This window comes from Amblyomma americanum, chromosome 2, assembly GCF_052857255.1.
Source record: "Amblyomma americanum isolate KBUSLIRL-KWMA chromosome 2, ASM5285725v1, whole genome shotgun sequence".
Taxonomy (NCBI): Eukaryota; Metazoa; Arthropoda; class Arachnida; order Ixodida; family Ixodidae; genus Amblyomma; species Amblyomma americanum.
In genome coordinates, this window is record NC_135498.1 from 180,240,985 (window position 1) to 180,260,332 (window position 19,348).

Sequence of the window (19,348 nt, forward strand, 5' to 3'; positions counted from 1 at the left end):
TGGCTGCAGACATGAGTAAGTCAGTGCCTTGACGCATAAGAAGCTCACCTCCGGGTGGCTCCCCACTCCCGGAATATCCTCACATCTCTGTTGTCTGTCAAGGCACTCCACTCCACCTTGTCTGCAACGGGGTGAAGATGTGGCTGCATCAGCTCGTGCCTCTCTCCAAAGCACACACACTGCAAGAACTCCACACAAGAAGTTGAGGCCCTGTTCCAGAACGACTGTTCGTGGGACCACTGCGTGCAGTCCAGGCTTATTGGCAGTAATGAGGGAGCAGAACGCGGTGTCGGTGACTGGTTGGTGGGGATATTTCCAGCTGATGCCAACTGGATGCTACGCAGCCGTTTAGTTCGCTGACATGAATTGATGAATGAAACAGGCTCAGAAGCTCCTTTTAAAACAGTCAAAAGACTGCCATTCAGTGAACCATGAATGGTTTTGTGCTAGTCACACAGATGAGAATGACGGTGAAAGAAGTGTTCCGACACCGTTTTCCAGACTGCATGCAAACTGGGCACAACATATTGCATGGTAAGTGCGGACAGAAATGCAGAGAGACGTGAAAATATCTTACACTGTACCATCGAACCATCCTCATGCGAATATGTGGGTACTACTGAAAGTGGTTCTTTGAGAACACAGTTCCTGCCAACAGCAATTGAGAAAACCCAGCATGATGCAGTGAACAAGCATTCTTAAAGAGCGCTGCCATGGTGGATGCTCTATGTACACACAGCACTGTTCTCATGAGCATTGAATGGCAGCAAACATGGACAATTTGCAACATTTACTTTACATCAGGGCTGCGATAATAAAAGCACTGATGATATTTTAACCATTCGTTTCCCATAAAATAGCATGCTCTTCAACTGTGTGGTTGTCAAAGCCACTGCACCACAAGAACAGCACAAGAGCTCAACAGACCTCAGTTAAACCACTGCAGACAGCCTTCCATTGCACATGATCAATGAGAGTTCATGCTAGCCTTGCTTGCCGAGCAGCCTTTTAAAGATGCCAATGATTGACAGCCAGCTTCACTGAACACAGCAACTTTGCAAACATATATTCCTGCCACATTTATTTTTTCCTTTTCAAAGCTGCACAGTGTGCCTCGGCTCACTGCACTTCTCACAACAACAGGCCACCATGAGATTGGAGAGCACCTGTGGCACCATCAACATACCATTCACAGGATCTATTTCCATGCTGGTCAGCACCTGCTTCAGGCTCTCTTGGCTGATATATTCCAGGAGGTGGATAAGAAAGATGAAAAAAAAAAAGCAAGGGCATTAACACTGCTCTGCTATTCCGCTATAGGCAAGACACATGATTAAGTTCCCCTTGCCGGCACCAGCAAGTGTGGTACAATTAACTTATAAACAAGCAACCTAGAGATGGAAGGCACTGCTGATGCATTTGTAAAGGTTCAGCTTATATACTCTGCCCTAAGCGCTCTTTGTGTTTTGATGTTTCAAACGTTGCCTTTCCTTACTTTACCAGGCTGATCACTATAGGAAGTACCGTATATACTTGCGTAATGAACCCACTCCCATAATGAACCCCCCCACTTTTCGCCTCGAAAAATTATATTTTTTTCTCGCGTAAAAGCTGCATGCCTCCCTTCAGGGCCATATTAGAGCATGTTAGCGTTATCTCGGCGTGATTGGCCAGCACTGCTCATGATAACAAAGTAGACAGATCGCGACGTGACGTAGCCAGCTTCTTTTAATGCGAGATACGCCAGTGCGGTAGCTCAGTATTCTGGAGCCCTTCACTATGGCTCTTCTACCCTCCACTCATAGCACAGCTCGGGTGTCCTCCTAGACAGAGTGGAAATTGCCACATCTTTCCTTTCCCCTAACCGCATGATTATTATTATTGTCTAATGGGAGAAAAACGCTGCAGACACGAGCGCAGGTGACGTGGAAACGAAACCGCGCGCTTTTGCCGAGGATGATGATGATTTGGTTGCTTAGTGCCATCTGTCAAACGCAAAACAAAACCTTGGTCATAGCGCAGTTTGTGCACAGCGGCAGCAAAATGAAGTAAAGACAACGCGCTTGGACATCAGCCACCCTCCATATTGCTGGAGCTGCGGGTGAGTAGTGTGCGCGCTGTGACTTGTGCGTTGAAGTGATGGGTCGCTATGCCAGCTACACGGCCGGTTTCAAGATAAAAGTCTTGGAGCATGCCTTGGAGCACGGCAACTGCGTGGCCGGGCGACTCTTCAATATCGACCCGGTGTGTGTGCGCTACTGGCGTAAACAAGTGGACCAACTGAGAGCTACCGGAAAAGATCGGTGCGCATTTCGAGGGCCTAAACAAGGGAAGTTCCCTCACGTGGAGGAAGAAGTGCTGAACTACGTGAAGAGGCTGCGCAACGAAGGATGTGCTGTACCTCATGAGCTCATTCAGAACCACGCGCGGCCCACTGCAAGGAGTCACAGCACCCCTAATCTCGAATTTAAAGCCAGCATCGGTTGGACAACTCTTTTTATGCATCGGAACGGGCTATGCCTGAGAAGGCGTACGACGCTATGTCAGCGGCTGCCGGCGGACTGTGAGGACAAAGTGCGCGACTTTCATCGCTTTGTCATATGTATCTGGGAGGAGAAGTTTCTGCTCTCACAGACTGGGAATGCCAACCAAACGGCTATAAACTTTGATATGCTGCGGAACAGCACTGTTGACATGAAAAGTGCAAGATGCATGCAAGTCAGCACAACGGGCAACGAGAAACAGCGGTGCACCATAATGCTCGCTGTAACTGCGGATGGCAGGAAACTGCCACTGTTTGCTATATTCAAGAGGAAGACTCTTCCAAAAGGCAGCTTCCCGGCTGGGATACACATTTGTGCCCAAGAGAAAGGGTGGACGTTGGCAGAACTCATGGTTGACTGGCTCAAGACAGTCTGGGGACGGTGACCAGGGGTCCTTCTTCTGCCGTCACTCCCTGTCCCAAACAGTTTTCGTGACCACTTAGATAAAGACGTCCGGTGCCGAATGAGCGAGCTGCGAACAGACATCGTCGTAATTCTGGGTGGCCTAACCTCAGTGCTGCAGGCCCTTGATGTCTCGGTAAATAAACCATTTAAAGACAACGTGCGGTGGCTGTACGCTGAGTTGATGGCAGCGGGCAACCATGACCTGACACCGACTGGTAAGGTATGAAGGCCAACCACTGACATGCTCTGCTGATGGAATTTGGAAGCATGGAGTTTAATTGCCCCCGAGGTGATCGTCCGTAGCTTCAAGAAAACCGGGATATTAAACTGCTTGGACGGCACAGAAGATAACGCGTTGTGGGATGATAACGATGACGACGAAGTTGCGAGTGACACGAGCGAAAGCCTCGACTCGGACAGCGAGGCTGAGTGATAGTGCGAGACAGAGTCAAGCAGCGTGTGAAATAAATTTTTTTGTTCCCATTGCATCCGTGGTTTTTCTATAGAGGTAAGGCTCTGATTGTATTTTGATCATTATCCACGTTATGATGTAAAATTTATTCACCAAAAAATTCCGAAAAAACAATTTTTTTTCCGCATAATGAACCCCCTCCACAACTTGAAGTCAATTTTTTGGGAAAAAAAGTGGGTTCATTAAGCGAGTATATACAGTATTCACATGGCTTCACAGGTGCCAGTTTGGCATCCAACGCCCAGCATTAGTGGTGCAGGCCGGAGGATGGGGGGGATGCTAAAATGGCAACCACTGTGTGGCTTGAGTGTATACCTCGTATACTCCACAACAACTTTTTCTGGCAATGGAGCAGACGATAAGGAGCCGAAACATGCCTCCTATTCCTAAGAAGTGGAATATAGTCCCTGCCTGAGTTATTAGTTTTCTCTTAGAACACTGTATACTGTCAGCATTTGTAATTTAAGACATATTTCGAGCACAAATGCCAACTTTCAACATTGACAGTCTAACAACAAAAATTCAGGAAACACTTAAGCTCCGCCTTAAGGAGACCGTGAATTTGATGGTCATATTCTAGTGCAGCAGATCTGTAGAGATGGTCTTTGTGAGTACTGAAGTCAAATTTAACCCTCTGATGGTTTTTGCCGCACGAAAATGGTACCGACATTCTGTTTGAAATTTCGCACTATTACTGAAGATGCATGCTGATGGGAGGTGCTGCCACCTTCCAGGACTTACAGAAAGCATTAGAAAATCTTCTATGATACAGTCTTGCGGAGAAAAAGACAACAGATTTTGATCTTCAACGAGCAGCATGGTTTACGGAAACGCACTTTCATGCTCTCGGTTTCTCCAAGTGATCTTTCTCTGCGTGATCACAAGGAAGGCACACGAAAGTTGCTTTTTATTTTTAGTGGCACTCTCTTGCTGAGGCCCATGAATGTTGATTTCTATCTTTAGTAGCACTCTCCTTAGTTTGTTTATTACCGACTCCAGGGGTACTTTTGCTCTCTCTAGGTTTCCGAATGTTGATTGACTGGCGCACTCCTTTTAGTTCTTACTTATGCTCACACGAATATTTCTGCTCTCTGGCTCCACCAAGTTTTGAGCTGCTCAGATGCCTGGTAAGGTGGCATTACGGCAGCACGCAATGTCTCATCTCTTAGCAATGACAGCGATGGCTCATTTGACTTTTAGCACTTCTAAGTGATCCTGAAACCAAAATACTCTCCGTAATTTTTTTTGCCCCATTTTTTTCTCTGTCTGTACTCACTTTGTTTACTCAAAATCTGCAATAAAGTAATTTGACCACCCAGGAAACTTTTTTTTGAAACAATTGCACAATCAAAGGTTAAAAGCTCTGCATTGAATTCTGTAATTTTCAAATAATTTTTAAAAATTGCTACTTGGTGTAGCCGTGGCCGATTAGGGCGACCCTGCATTCTTAGCCACCCCTGCCCCGATGACATCAGTGGGCAATCCGGGCGAGCCCTCTTACTGGATGTGCCCAGCTGGTGAGGGCAGAATGGGGTTTGGCAGGCATAAACGGTGCAGTCCCGATCTGCTTTATTTTTTTTCTGGCGGGTTGGCGTGTTCGAGTTGAGGGGGGCAAGGAGGAGTATCATTTTTAATCGCCGATATGTTTAGAATTAATGCAGCTAGCGTATATATTTTTGCAGTGCAGTGGCGAATGATGGAATACCGATTCCTGGTGCACTTTTCCTAACCTCAGTAAATATTACTTCATGGTCCCTTTAACATGACGTGATAGCGATAAGTAGTCCCTTCAGCGGAATCTTTCCATATCACTTTGCAGACATGAACACTCTTCATTATTTTAATTTTTCTTGTTTATTTATCACAAGACACACAAGGCCCCCCTTTAATCAAGCCAAACAAACCGTTCCTCAGTGGTAGAGGGGTAAAGCGGCCAGCTCACGACCCCAGGGGCAGCAGTTAGAGTCCCAGCTCAACCATTTTTCTTTTTAGCGCAATAGTTTTCTTCAGGGGGACTACATAATAGATGTGGAATAACATCACGGCCCTGCATACCAATGAGGTATTGTGTAGTGACGTCATCACTGTTGTACTGCATGATATTGTGGGGGCTTGAATTACCTGCACAAGGTCATGTAGTTGCGATGTTTCACAACAAATCCGGATTTTCTCAACACGCCAATGCCGATGCCAAGTTTTTCGCTGAACGGGACCCTTAACACATTTCCGTTAAAACTGTTTGCTTGATTATGATGAATTAGCTAGGAACATCTAGTTACATAAGAAGCTTCCATAGATGGCGCCACCTACACCAGTGACTGAGATTGTCTGTACTGATAGGTTACTGCATTCTGATGACAAAGAAGCTGCCTTCATTGAAAGCTGTGCTTGTACAAAATAGAAAAGACCAAAATATGAACTACAGGTATTGCTGCCAGTGCTTTTTCACAAACAAACTGCAAAGGTATTGATTATTTTTTTGTTTTTGGTATGAACCTCTGAGATTATACCACACTGCCATCCACTTCTAGACAGCGATCACCAAGCCCATTGTGGTCTTGACGTCATCCTCAATGTGACTTGTTTGGATTGAGTGGCAGCAAATAATATTCAGTTATAGACCAAAAATTTCTCACCAATAAAGAAACGGTCTTCTTTCGAAAAAATGTCAAGTGCCCTTTCATCACAGCAGCTAGTGCCATCGATCAAACCTACCTCTTTGCCTCCAGCAGCATCTCCAGAATCATCTTGTCAGCCGTCAGTAAGGCAAAGTGAAAAGAGTTGTTAAGTCGTTCGCGGAACCTCATCATCTCCTGAATCTGGAAGGCAACAAGAAATGCACAGCAGAGTCAAGGCTCGTTGCCTACAAGCAGCCAGCTTAACCAAAAATAAAATTTTTTTCAGGGAGAGCCGACATGCATTAGGACATCTGGGGAAGGGGAGAAGAGGGAAACTGTGCTGCTGATATCCAGGTTTCACCACATTTAAATGAGGAAAGAGAAGCACAACCTTCAGGTTGACTAGACCTCCCCAATACCTCCCTGGTTACAGGTATTTCGCAAAGCTGTAAGTTGGACCCTTGGTCCCTTTAATTAACAACAGCAGGGCATCAGAGATACATCCGTTCTTTTCTCTTCCCAAACTTCTCAGATGAGTGTACATTTGAAAACTACCTAACCTAAAGGACAAATTTATGGGCAGATTCCTGAATGATACAAACCATGCAAGCATGCCAAACACCTATGACTCATACTCGAACTAATGAGTTCATTGCCTTCTCAATGCAGTGCACCATGTGTGATCTCTTTTTGTCCTTGTGCTAATGTCCCATGTCAAGACCACGTCACTGTCCCTCTCAACAGACCGCCACTACAAGACACTCCAGCAGACGGCCTCAGCAACTGTCATATTCTCAAGGGTCGTTGTGAACACATCACATTGAAGAATATGCACACCTGCTGTCCGGAGGCCTTTGAGAATCCAGACTGAGTTTGATGCCTGTTTTCCAGTCTACTGAGCGCTGACGAAACACTGACGCAGACTATCCAGAAGCACATCACGAGCATTCAAGTCAGGGCATTAAAAATAGTGCGCAATAATGTGACTCACCTTTGTAAAGGAGCCATATTTGTAGCAGGCAATGAGGTAGTCTGTAGTCTGCAGACCAATAACAGGAAAGAAAGAAGTCATGAAATAAAGCACTAGCCCTGCTATGCACAGAATGGCAAGGAAACTGCACACAAAGTGATAAGAAAGCGTCACTCACGTCTTTGTAGTTGCCCGTGAAGAGCTTCAGTGCCACATTCATGTTTGCACTGGCTGCCTGGAAGTGACCAGCCTTCAGGTACACAGGGGTGACCAGGTAGCTGCGCCCCAGTGAGAGCCAAACTTCAGAACGCTTTCAGAGGGGATGAAACCACCTTCTGTGTTTATTATTATACAATCGCGATTCGAAGTCTGTGCAATGTTTCAGCACTTCTTTTGCAAAATAAGAGTTTTCCGATGATCTGGTCTGGAACCAAAGTAAAAATTCCTGATTCCTTTCTTTCTTTCGTTATTCTAGACAACCGTGTACAATTGCCTCAGGAAGCAAATGCAATCTCTAACATATGGTTTCACATCATTCAGACACAACACAATACATGAACAAAAAGACAGCTACAACAATCAATGCCTATTTATAGTCTCTAATTCTCAGGATGGGAGACAAGAGAGAGCAATGGTGGAATATACCAGTAAACAACAACAAAAAACTATTCTATTACAAATGTATTACAATTTTTACACTCACACATACCTCTCATACTAAATGAACATTGAACAGCGAGGAATAGCAAGGAACAAACAGAGCCCTAAAACCTGCCTCTTCCACCGCTAACTTACTGCAATTGTTCCAGTGAAATCTAGTTACATCTCACATGACTAACACAGGGATAAGACCAAGGCGATTAACAAAGAACATGGAAAAACAAAGCCCAACACCAATACCAGCAACCACTGTGAGTCCCGTTATGAGCACACCAGCCACAAGGCACTCACCCCAAGGTGTCGTGCTGAATGTGCTTCATGTCGAGCAGTTCAGCAACATGGTGGCACGAGCCTGCTGCACCTGTGGGCAGGGACACAAGAGAGCCCGCTCAGAATGGAAGAATGCTTGCTGCTCAAACATGAACCGATCCCACACAAGGCCATCATGCCTCATTGTGGCCACAATGGAGACAAGAAGATACCCACCAAACCAGTCGTGAAGCTGCGCAGTAAAAACCAAATTATGGACCTGGCACTTGCATTCTAACAAGGGTCGGTGTCCCAACATAAACTACAGTCAAATCTCGCCATAATGAACACGGATATTATGACTTATTGGCTGTCTCAAACGCATGTTAAATACTTTTATCAAACACATGAAATTTTTACTTCGTACAACAAATGCAGCTGGCCATAAAGCGGATATATCGAACAGCACCAATCAGTGCCGGCTTGAATGGCAGGCGGCAGGCTTCGCCCCACAACACAAGTGACTGGTGGTGGTGTGGCAAGCATTTGTACCTTTATCTCAAACTCGCCAACAGCCCCACGGAAAATACAGTGACATGAGGGTTGGTATCTCGGCAGTTGGCAAGCGTTCACCCTTTTCACAGCCATCAACAGCGCCCTGGAAGCAGCATCCTGGATGGTTGTAGCATTGCAGTAGCAACTCTTCACTCACATTCAGTAGCAACCCTTCAACCATAGGTGGCATCTGGCTTTCCACCGCCGCGTGCTGCCGGTGCTACGTGGGCAACAATATCTAACTGGCATTTGGCACTCGGTTTTTTGTGGCCACTGGAATCGCCATGAGTGTCTTTGAAATGAAGCTACAGCTTCAGAAAAGGTCTCTCCCTACTCTCAAGCAAGGGTCACCTAAGCTGGCGTTCCATCACTGCTTAAAATGCGCTGCTCTTGAGTGCACTTCTAGTAAAATTTTATTTCAAGAATTTTGGTTCTGTTGGTTCTACCAAACTCATTACTTTTTTTACCTGTTCCCATATAACTTAGTTTGATTGACTCTGGTGAGAATGCCTGCAGTGGACTGTTGATATTCACAGTAGCATCATCTCTGGCATCACTGTACCAAATGATGCTAACAGGTGCAAACAATGCCATTGTACGGAAGCTAGCCCACTTAGCAAGGTACAAAAGGCTGAAAAAATGTGAAAAACAGCAAAAACGATTATAAAATTATGATGTCTGCTTGAATGATGCCGTGCACACAAATATCACAGGTGATGGGCAACAACGCACAGCTTGACAAGCTCGGACAGAATGGCAGCAGTTAATTCATCTCATCGATTGGTGGGGGCAGCTGAGATCAAGCTATGCAAAGCCCACTGTTATTTCATTGGGCCAACAAGAGGCAGCGATCACACCATTTTTTCACTCATTTACAAATTACTTGCACGATGCCTGTGTAATGGCAGTGCGAGTACAGGGGAGAGGGGTAAATTTGAAAATTCTGCAAATGAATATATGTAACAAGCGCATGCAAATAAGCATAGAAATACAGTACAGCCCCGCTGTTACGTTCCTCACTGCTGCATTTTCCCAGCTGTTATATTGTTTTCATCCAGTCGCGGCATAGCTCCCATAGGATCCAATATATTGGGAACCCCGCTGTGTTATGTTGCAGCTGTGAAACACGTTCGCGCATGATAAGTCACAACCTGGCGCCCCAAACCCGCCCAAGCAACATGTGCCCTGTAGTTCTTTCCTTCCTCCACGACGGGCGCCAACAGCCATTTTGACTCCTGACGAGTCTTGGCCAGGAAATGGAAATGGCTGCAAGAAGCCACATGCGAGTTGGAGAGGCCGCCACTAGATGGCCATCCACCTCGTGAACGTCGAACTTGTAACCGCGATCTTTGTCGTGCTATGACGGCATCGAGCCAGTGGAAAGCGCTTCCCCTTGAGGAAAATCTGAACGTACTAAACGCAATAAAAAACTTGAAGCATTCCTACAGGAAGTGCATCGCGAAGCACTGTCTCACGCGTATTGATCGTGGAGAGCAGTCTACAACCATTCCAGTACTTGACACTATGCACTATGTCGCTTCAGCGTGGACTGCAGTGAGCACGTCAACTGCACAGCACTACTTTGCGCGGTGTGACTATTGCACAGACAGGGAAACTGCCACGGAAGCTGAAGAGTCGGAAGCAGCCTCTCGTGATCAAGACCTAACCGAGGCTTTGAACGTGCTGGGTGCCACGGGAGTCGCAAACGACGACTATGTAGCTGTGGATGCTGCCCTCATGACGTCGGAGTACCCAAGCATCGCTAAGATCGTTGCAAACTCGGTCGCGAGTGAAGCCGCCGACTGCGTTGACAAGGAGCACGAGCCGCATGATTCCGGGGAGTTGGCATATCCATGAAGCCGCTGCGGCTCTGCACCTCCTCCGCAGGTACGTCGCATCTTAAAGCGACGCTGACAGCATGGGGCCTTCCAGGCTATTAGAAACACATGGTGCTTCCCAGTGAGCGATAGAAATGGCAATCCACCATTCTCGATTTCTTAAAATACTAAGCTCACTTTGCAGAAATAAATTGTTTCAAGTAAAAGCTGCACTGTTTTCATTAATTTTCGGAGCTTTCCTCACTGTTGTGTTCTCCCGGCTCTTACGTTTTTTTCCCCCGGTCCGGTGAAAAACGTATGAACGGCGTTCCACTCTATAACAGAGTCTACATGAGAACCATAAAAAGAAAACTGCCAGTTTAGGACCAGTTTGTCAGCTATGAGAAAGAGCAGAATAGACCAGGGAAACATTTCACACAAGTACTTCCGTACAAGCTAACAATGTATATGATTTCGTCACGCAGAATGCTCACATCACTGGCTTTATTTCTACAGTGCATTACCCAATTACAACACTGCTACTATGCTTTTCTGTCCATTTTCTGCATTGCACTCGTTAAAGATGACTTTACAGCTGTGCTTTTTTTTTTCTCTCTCCCTATTTTGCCCACAGCCCTAACACTGATCACAGTGCCTGACAGGGAATAAAGGGGCACGCGCACCTATGCGGGCGTATATCTTGAGCAGCAGCAGCTTGATCTGGAAGCAGGAGGGGCTGTTGAGCAGGGCCTGCTCCAGGGCAACCAGCAGGCGCAGCAGCAGGCGGCAGTCCCCTGTTCACAAAGAGAAAGGAAAGGATCAACACCAATGCAGCAAGAGGCTGCTCCTTCGTAGGAACAACGCCATACCAGCAGAGGCAGGCACCACGATCAGCAGCAACCACAAACGCACATCTTTACAATGCTGCAAAGGGCCAAGGTTGTTGGCAGAGCTTCTAACACGCTGGTACTGCCCAGGGGAGAAGGACAACCTCGCAGGCAGAGTGCACAGTCAACAGAGGTGGTTCAGGCACAGATGTTATATTACCCCGTAACCACAGGGAAAACTAAAACTGCAATCGTTCATCCATTAACCTCTCCATTGAATAAGCTATTACAGGAAAAGCTCGTTAATTCGAAATTCAAAGGACTGGAAAAAAGTTCAAATTGTCCAAAGTTCAAACTAATACTATGGTGGGACTACGAATTGAAAAGCAAAAAAAAAACAAAAAAAAGAACTGTCGATTCACCTTGAAAAAAAAAAAAAAACTGTCAAGAAACACTTGCATCACTGTAAATTTATTTATTTGGAGAAAAACTGGGCAGTGGTCAGTTGCTTTTGAGATGAGAACGGGGTGATAATTACTACTTCTCACATTTCCATCGATGTTTTACTGCTTACACATTGTTGGGAGCATTCAAGCACTACTGCTCCAGGACGTTACGTGTCTGCCTGGCATCCTTCACAGCATGATGCAATAGTGGTGCAGCCCCCTCACAGGTGGCTGCGGTGCGTGTGAGAAGGCTTCACTAAACGAGTGAATAGCATGTGATGAGTGCACAGTTTTTCTGCATTGACAGAAAGTAAGAAGTACATAGTTGGAAGTGAGAAGCAAGGGAAATGTGCAGCAGCACCATCAGCATCCGAAACAGCGTGCTGCTAGGCTTGGTTGGTTGACTGATGCGTGGCAGAGAGCCGCCATTGCTGCGGGCTGCGGGCCATTCATTTTTCATTACACTTGCCGTTGCACTTGCATCAGACATGCACAGGCGGCTCTGCAGCATGCAATTAGTGTTTTAGTAGGACACAACTGGCATGCCCATTTCATCAGCTGTACTGCTGACCAAAACATGACAAAGGGAACAGCTCTGGTCTGACATAACAGCGTCTTCTCTTGCTTGTGTCGTCTTTATTCATCACTCCACTTTTGCACTACACATGACATACAATGCGGACGATGTGCCTTTGTTGCGGTGAACTCCAGCTCTCCAGTTTTTTTTCAAGGCCAAGGCGGTGTCAGGTTACATAACCTTTAACACAATAACGTTAAAGGGCTCCGCTCACTAGAAAATCTGGTGTCGGTGTTGTGAGCGAAAAATCATGGCCATGGCTCTGGCAGGTGGTTCCCAGAGAGCAAGCTAGGAGGCAGGTGGACCACCTTGATCACGTGACCTTGCGGTGTATCACAACCTGACCACCGAAACAAACTGCCCAACCTGGCAGGCGGCAGTTAAATTCAGGAAGAGCAACCTGGGTCGCACAAGGCCCACTGCTGGGAGCATCTGCCATCGTAAGGCCGTGGCGCATCGCTTAACCGCTGCGCCACGAGGGCTATGAACACTCCCATTGATCTATGAATGTAAAGTAGAGAATGACCTTCTGCATATGTGGATATACCCCTTATGCTATCGTGTCACACCCTTAAGGCTAAGTGTCTCTTCCAACTTTCTGCTACCCTTCGTGATACGACCCCAATGCACAAAAGATCAAGACCATCGTGATGGGCAGGGCCCATATATCCTTACTTAAATGCCTGCGAGGATTGATCTCCATCAGCACATACCGATTGCATGAGGCAGCAAAAGTAGCAGAGGCAGTAGTCAGGTATGGCACGTGTTGCTGGACCAGCAAGTGGTAACACACAGAGATCGGACACGACACGAGGCTGTGTTGCATCCCAGTGTGTTCTCTGCGTTCACGCTTTCTCCGTGTGTCATCTCTTGCTCGCTGTTGCTATCTTTGTGTAATAGACCAACTATCTCAGACACAAATTCTCTTGGAGCAAGAGATGTATGCATTACTCTCAAGGTGCACTTAGCACAATTGTATTGCTTGCTCTGCAACCTTAAAGAGTGCAGAAAAATGACATTCGTTCACAATCTTCGATGCATGGCTCCTTTGGAAGAACCACAGAGACATTTAAGCACAAGAAGACAGTGGCCAATGCATCATGTGGTCACGTGACCAAAACAAAAAAAAAAAAAAACAAGGAAAAAAATGCCCGTGCGCATCACAATCTGGACTTCTAACACAAGCAGCAATGAGCACTGATGGTGCATAACTGCAACTTGACTGACACAACTACAAGATTGTAAGTCGACCTATTTCTCAAAATTTGGAGCGGCTGGCGAAAAGCGGAGGGTGCAGGATAGTGCTATCGCGTTCTATTATTAAAGGCCAAGCCTAAACGACCTCGAAGTTTTTTTTTTCAGAAATGTGATGGGGGGGGGGGGGGGGGGGGGGTCAATTTACATTTGAGTGGACTTACATTCGGGTAAATACAGTATTACTGCTGCTTCCCTCAATCAGTGTGCCTTGCGGGGAGGGGGTGTCAATCCTCGTGACAAGCAAAGACGGAGCATGTCACTAGCATTGCCTGCAAACCCCTGCCTACTGCTTTCACCACACAAGGGACGCAATTACAAAAGATGGCCAATGTGTTCCTAGGTCGCACCTGATTCTTGCCAGTGCTCGAGCAGAAGGTAGCCTGCAAGGACGGCGTAGTTATCGGCTGGCTGGAAGTCTGTCGGCAGCAAGTCCACTCCTGCGGAGAAAAGGGAGCACCTTTTAATGCCGCAAGGCAGCTTTGACTATACAGTATTATGGCACAAGGCATTTTTCTTTACACAAACATAGACCCATTTCCTAAGCATTTCGCTCCAGATAAGCCGAGAAACAGGCCATGGGAATGCTTGTACTCACTGCAGTATCACTGGGGCCTCCCAGTGGCACCGTGGATCGAACCCCACACCCCCTGTGTGTAATGCGGACGCTCAAAGCAATAAGCTACCACTGCAGTTGTTTTTGTGCTTATAAGCACAAGGGGACATATATTTTATAAGGATTCCTTTCCCAATTAGCATGCAGTTAGGCTCACAAGTGGGGCAAAATGCCTATTCAACTAAACTTTCAGATTTTTCCTTTGCTTTGCTGCTCTCCCTGCAGAGTTCCCTTTATCAAACAATACAACACAGACCTGGAAGACTATTGACCACTAGCTGCTGTGGAGTGGAATGCTGTTCGGAGCAGCGCTGTTAGAGCGTGCACCAAATGAACGGTTCACATTAACTTTTTTTATGCTGCATCTGTAGGGAGCAAAATAAAGGTTCCAAAACTGTTCAGCTTATTGAAGAGTTCAACTTGATAGGCTCCATCTTAAAGAAAGTCCACTTTATGCTCACCAGGAGAGCAATGCTTCATGCAATTCAGACATAACGACAGAAAATGCTGCCAAACTCCGATGGTATGATTGGACTTTTGGCAGCCATCTCATCAGTCTGAGTTTAGTTTTATTTCCTTAAATACCATTATTTGTAGGTGTTATTGCATAAGGGAATCCACAGTCACCCATTCAACCAATCTCAGCTGCTGTGTAATGACACACAACAATATACCAGTCCACTTCCCTTGGCTGGACGCTAGTTTTATGTAGCCATGTTGCAAGGGTACAATCAGGTTCAGAAAGCTTCCTACCACTTGCCTGAATATGACGTTGTAATGGGTGTGGTTTGGTGGCATATAAACCCATCAGGTCACCATCGGACACCAGATCCAGAAGATAACCCAGTGTCTACCAAACACTCAAATATCTTTCATCAATCAGGCCTTGCCTGGGGCCCCGAGTCAAATAAAATTTGAGGTCTCTAACATGCAAGGTTTCGATCTGACAAATTCATAAGCACGCTTCAACTAGAACTTGTATTTCATATGGTTCTCAAGACCCGTTTTGTGTTTCAGAAACCAACCTCGACTCGAGTCAAAGAAAAACTTGAGAATTTCCTCTAGAATCTCGAGGTAGCACTAATGTTACCTTGAGTGTCCCTCAGTGACCAGTTTGCCTGTAAATATGGTGATGTCGTGTTGTCTGTTTGCAGTGTAGACTTCGTTCTATGCGTAGATGCACTTTTCACAAATGTGCAAGCAATTTATGCAGCTGCTTTATGAAGGGATCCATGGCTAACCTCCTTCCATTGCTGCTGCTGATGCCAAGCACAGATAGTTACTGCCAGCCACAGTCTCCAAAGCAGCCAGCTGCTCATCACATGCGGTGCGGGACATTTCAAGTCATCGCTGGAAACCTGGTCACTGTTTCACAGCTGAGCTGGGGAGTGCATCTTATGGTTCATCATGAGCTCACTCTTTACACGAGTAGTGAAGTCCTTGTAGATGGTAACGGACTTTTGGGAGAACCGTGTACTGCACAGCAGGAGCTGGGGAGCTCCGGATAACGTGATGTTGACCAGTGCGAACACATGTGCAGCATGCACCAAAGGCTTGCCTGAAGCCCTGCGGTATGCACTTTTTATTTTTATGAAGCAAAATTTATTGCCCCAGGGCATCAATGATGGGTGAAGGTGTGAAGAATCATGTAGCAGACATTAAATGAATGGAAAAAGGTTAGCTGATTTGATGAAGTCCAGTAGAGAACGATGGTACGGTCCCTGCGTCAAGGCAATGTATGAAGCAGGGTTGCTTGGTGAAAGACCCGCTACCTTCAGGTGCCGGATCCTAGTAGGCTTGAGAGCTGGGCAGTCCCACAGCAAGTGGTGAATGTTGGTCTCAATGTCCTTGTGTTTACATATCGGACACCCTGGCCGAGGAAACAATTCTCGGTACTGAGGCCACTTCCGAGTGATGGCTGGTGTGAGGGCAACCCCGACACGGATCCTCCTAAGCGCAACCTCCTCGGCACGGGTAAGACCGCGGGGGAGGGTTACCACACACGGAGGGATGAGAGCACGTGTGCGGCGCCGAGGAGTTCCTTTCTTGATGAAAGGAGGGTAAAATGGGGACAAAAGTCTCCAAGACGTGCGAGCTGCAACTGAAACCGATAGCTATTACTAGCCAGTGGCTTGAGATGAAACTTGTGGAGATGAAAGTTGGATTTGCGTGCTACAATTCTGGGACAGTCAGACGAGGTCATCATCATCACCTGAATCATCGTCAGCCTGACTGCGCCCGCCACAGGACAAAGGCTTCTCCTATATCTCCCCAATTAACCCTGTTCTGTGCCAGCTGCAGCCACCCTATCCCCGCAAACTTAATCTCATCCACTCACCTAATTATCTGCCGCCCCCTGTTACGCTTGCCTTCTCTTGGAATCCACTCTGTTACTCTTAAGGACCAGCGGTTATCTTGCCTTCGCATTACATGCCCTCCCAAGCCCATTCCTCCCTCTTGATTTCGACTAGGACGTCATTAACCCATGTTTGTTCCCTCACCCACTCTGCCTTCTTCCTGTTTCTTAATGTCACTATGATCATTTTTCTTTCCATAGCTCGCTGTACTGTCCTCAACTCAAGTTGCACCCTTTTCATTAGCCTCCATGTTTCTGTCCCATGGGTGAGTACCAGTAAGATACAGCTATTATATATACTTTTCTCTTGAGGGCTATTGGTAAAGTGCCATTCATGATCTGATAGAACCTGTTAAATGTGCAGGTCACTGGTGATAAATGTTGTAACAATGCACTGAGATAACTTTTTGCATGTCCTGGAGACATTTGTCCCTGACAGTACATCTTCAGATATGGCCCAATGTTGCCGAGGAAGAGAGTTGATGTGCTCGCCTCACGAAAGGAATATTCATGGCAATCGAAAGGGCATAGGTCGTGGCTTTTCAACAGTGCTTACAATTACGGCTCCTGAGAGCCTTCCAAGCCGCAGGCAGTGTTCGGTTCTTGGGGGTCCAATTTGCTAGTTTGGGTTCATGAATTGTGCATACAACCAGATTTGTCACCACTCCTCCTCGTGGATAAAGAGGTGTCTCCCACAAATCCAGACTGGAAATTTCACACCAATCCCAGTCGTTTATCTCTGCAGTTTTGTTCATGTGGCATGCAAAACGTGGTTTACTAGGCTGTCAGCATTGAAATTTCTTGTGAAGGTTATTCAGAAGCCCCGACGTGACAAAATTTTCCGTGTCACACACTGACATGCTGTTTTCAAGCCAACATTTTTTGCCCTAACCTCCTTTCCATGTGCCATTCAAGTCTCCTCAAGCAAGGTGTACTTAAGGGAGGTTTTTCAAGGACTGCCTCTTTGCAGGAAGTGTCGAGGAGTGTTCCTAAATCGCAGCCGACTCTCGTGTAGAGCAGCGGCCGCTCTGCACTAGACGGAGTGAACATAGAGGGTCGAGTTGACGAGTGTCTGTGATTTAACCCATGTGCATCTGACCCTAATTTGCAAACTTACAGCAACATTGTCCCACTTGAGCCAAGCATGCAATGCATGCACAGAGGTATAGAAAAAATAAACAAAAACGACCAGCGAGAAACAGCCAACAGGAGACTTGCACGCACCAAACTGGAGGCCATGCTGGTAGCTGGCGAAAACATCCCTGGCCACATGCAGCCGGTCTTCCAGCGAGAGGTGGTGGCCGCCATTGCTCACGTAGTGGCGCAGTTGGCAGACGGTCAGGTGTCGCTGCATTGCACTAACCTGCATAATCAGCATGTGGCATAGCAACTTTTGCAACCACATAGCATGGCACTGGCACTGCCCATGGAACCCCCCCCAAGACAAAAGCAGTTGAAAGCAGAAAAAACAAACAAAAATAAAAGGACACTGGTGGTAGCTATTGCACTGATGTTTATTAGGGGTGTGCGAATATTCATAACTTTGAATAAGAATTGAATATTATTCATTATTCGGTCCACATTGGATTCAGGAAAAGGACACTTGGATGCTTCTAAACAATCGGTAGCCACCGAACACAGTTGACATTCATAAATATGACTCCAGTGAAATCACAATACTATCTGAACAAATTATCAGAGGATAGAGTTATAAGTGTCCTCTTTGCTTTCAATTTATCATGTGGATTGGTGTTACACACTGCAGCTTGTCATGAGATACTGCTTGGTTTGGACCTCATGTGAAATTCTGCAAGTGGACTTTCCCACTTATCACGTGATAAAAACAAGATGGTTGTCCACCCGCTTGGGAAAAATGACAACACAAAATAGCACAGTTTTTTGCTTGATCCTTCTACAATGTGTTTCACACCCCCACGGCTACAGTTGTGGCACTCATCCTGTCACCTTAAAACTCTTTCAGCAAGGACTCGGTCATCTAATTTTGGCGAACTGTGAAATGCGGGGAAGGTCACTTGGGAAATTTTGCATAGGGCTGCTTCCATAGGGGGGGAGAGTCACGGTTTCACCAGCAGGGCACGTGATCGAGTAAATATTACACCTATTGCATGGTGTGTTGTGACCCATTCACATCTGACATGCACTTAACTGCATGCACGATGAAGAGCCCTTCCACTAGGTAAAAAAATTGGCCAGCCGCCTAGTTTCGCTGTCTGAGCAGCTATCGGCCATGTATACACCAAATGACCAAGCCCCGATGAGCAGCATCGCTTTCACATGCCGAGTGAAGCATCACTGATAATTTTCTTTTAGAGGACATCTTGCCGTTACGGTGCCAGTGAGCATTTCCCATATCCGCACCGTTCTTGTTTTTCCGGTGCCTAAAACCATGTGTTCGTCATGTGCCGTTCGCACCTTGTACGGTGAAGCTGCGGCACCTGCAGTCGGCTCAAACTCGTTCCGCGGAGGTCAAGAGATCCGCGCCCTCCGATTAGAGTGCGATCAGCAGCCGCTATGGCGATCCAAATCCGCGGGGAGCCACTATGCATGCGCAGATAACCCTGAGGACATCACAAGGTGCCAGATCGGTTCCGGCATATGCGTGAGAGTGTTGGCATGCGACATGGAGTCTGGGCTTTGTTTGTATGCGTGCCATGTTGCGATCCCGGAGTACAAAGCAAGAGTTACAGAAATGTTATTCGCTCGGGACGAATACTCTGAGATTCTGAATACCAAACATTCGGTTTGAATCGAATACTGAATACTGTATTGTTTGACCGAATATTCGAAATTATCGAATATTCGCACAGGCCTAGTCATCTTGCACTGCGTGCACTGTACTCATAGCTTTTGCACCCTCACGACACAGTCCAATATGATGGAAGCAGTTGTCACGTTTTGTCAGGCACGACTGATCTCTTAAGTGCTTAAGCTGCAGTTTCACTAAGAGCTGCTCAACCACGCG

At 46.6% G+C, this 19,348-nt stretch overlaps 1 protein-coding gene across 1 annotated transcript in view; it reads right to left on the bottom strand.

The window, feature by feature from the left end:
* Window positions 1-19,348, bottom strand: part of psidin (phagocyte signaling impaired) — an 80,734-nt gene that overhangs the window by 33,008 nt on the left and 28,378 nt on the right. Inside the window, exons 11-19 of the mRNA XM_077655547.1 lie at window positions 17,590-17,728; window positions 13,744-13,833; window positions 10,973-11,083; window positions 7,960-8,029; window positions 7,187-7,286; window positions 7,030-7,077; window positions 6,136-6,239; window positions 1,187-1,239; window positions 49-121 (exon numbers count right to left, since the gene is read on the bottom strand). Coding sequence (XP_077511673.1) covers window positions 49-121; window positions 1,187-1,239; window positions 6,136-6,239; window positions 7,030-7,077; window positions 7,187-7,286; window positions 7,960-8,029; window positions 10,973-11,083; window positions 13,744-13,833; window positions 17,590-17,728 — 788 coding nt within the window. The remainder of the gene's footprint in view (window positions 1-48; window positions 122-1,186; window positions 1,240-6,135; window positions 6,240-7,029; window positions 7,078-7,186; window positions 7,287-7,959; window positions 8,030-10,972; window positions 11,084-13,743; window positions 13,834-17,589; window positions 17,729-19,348) is intronic.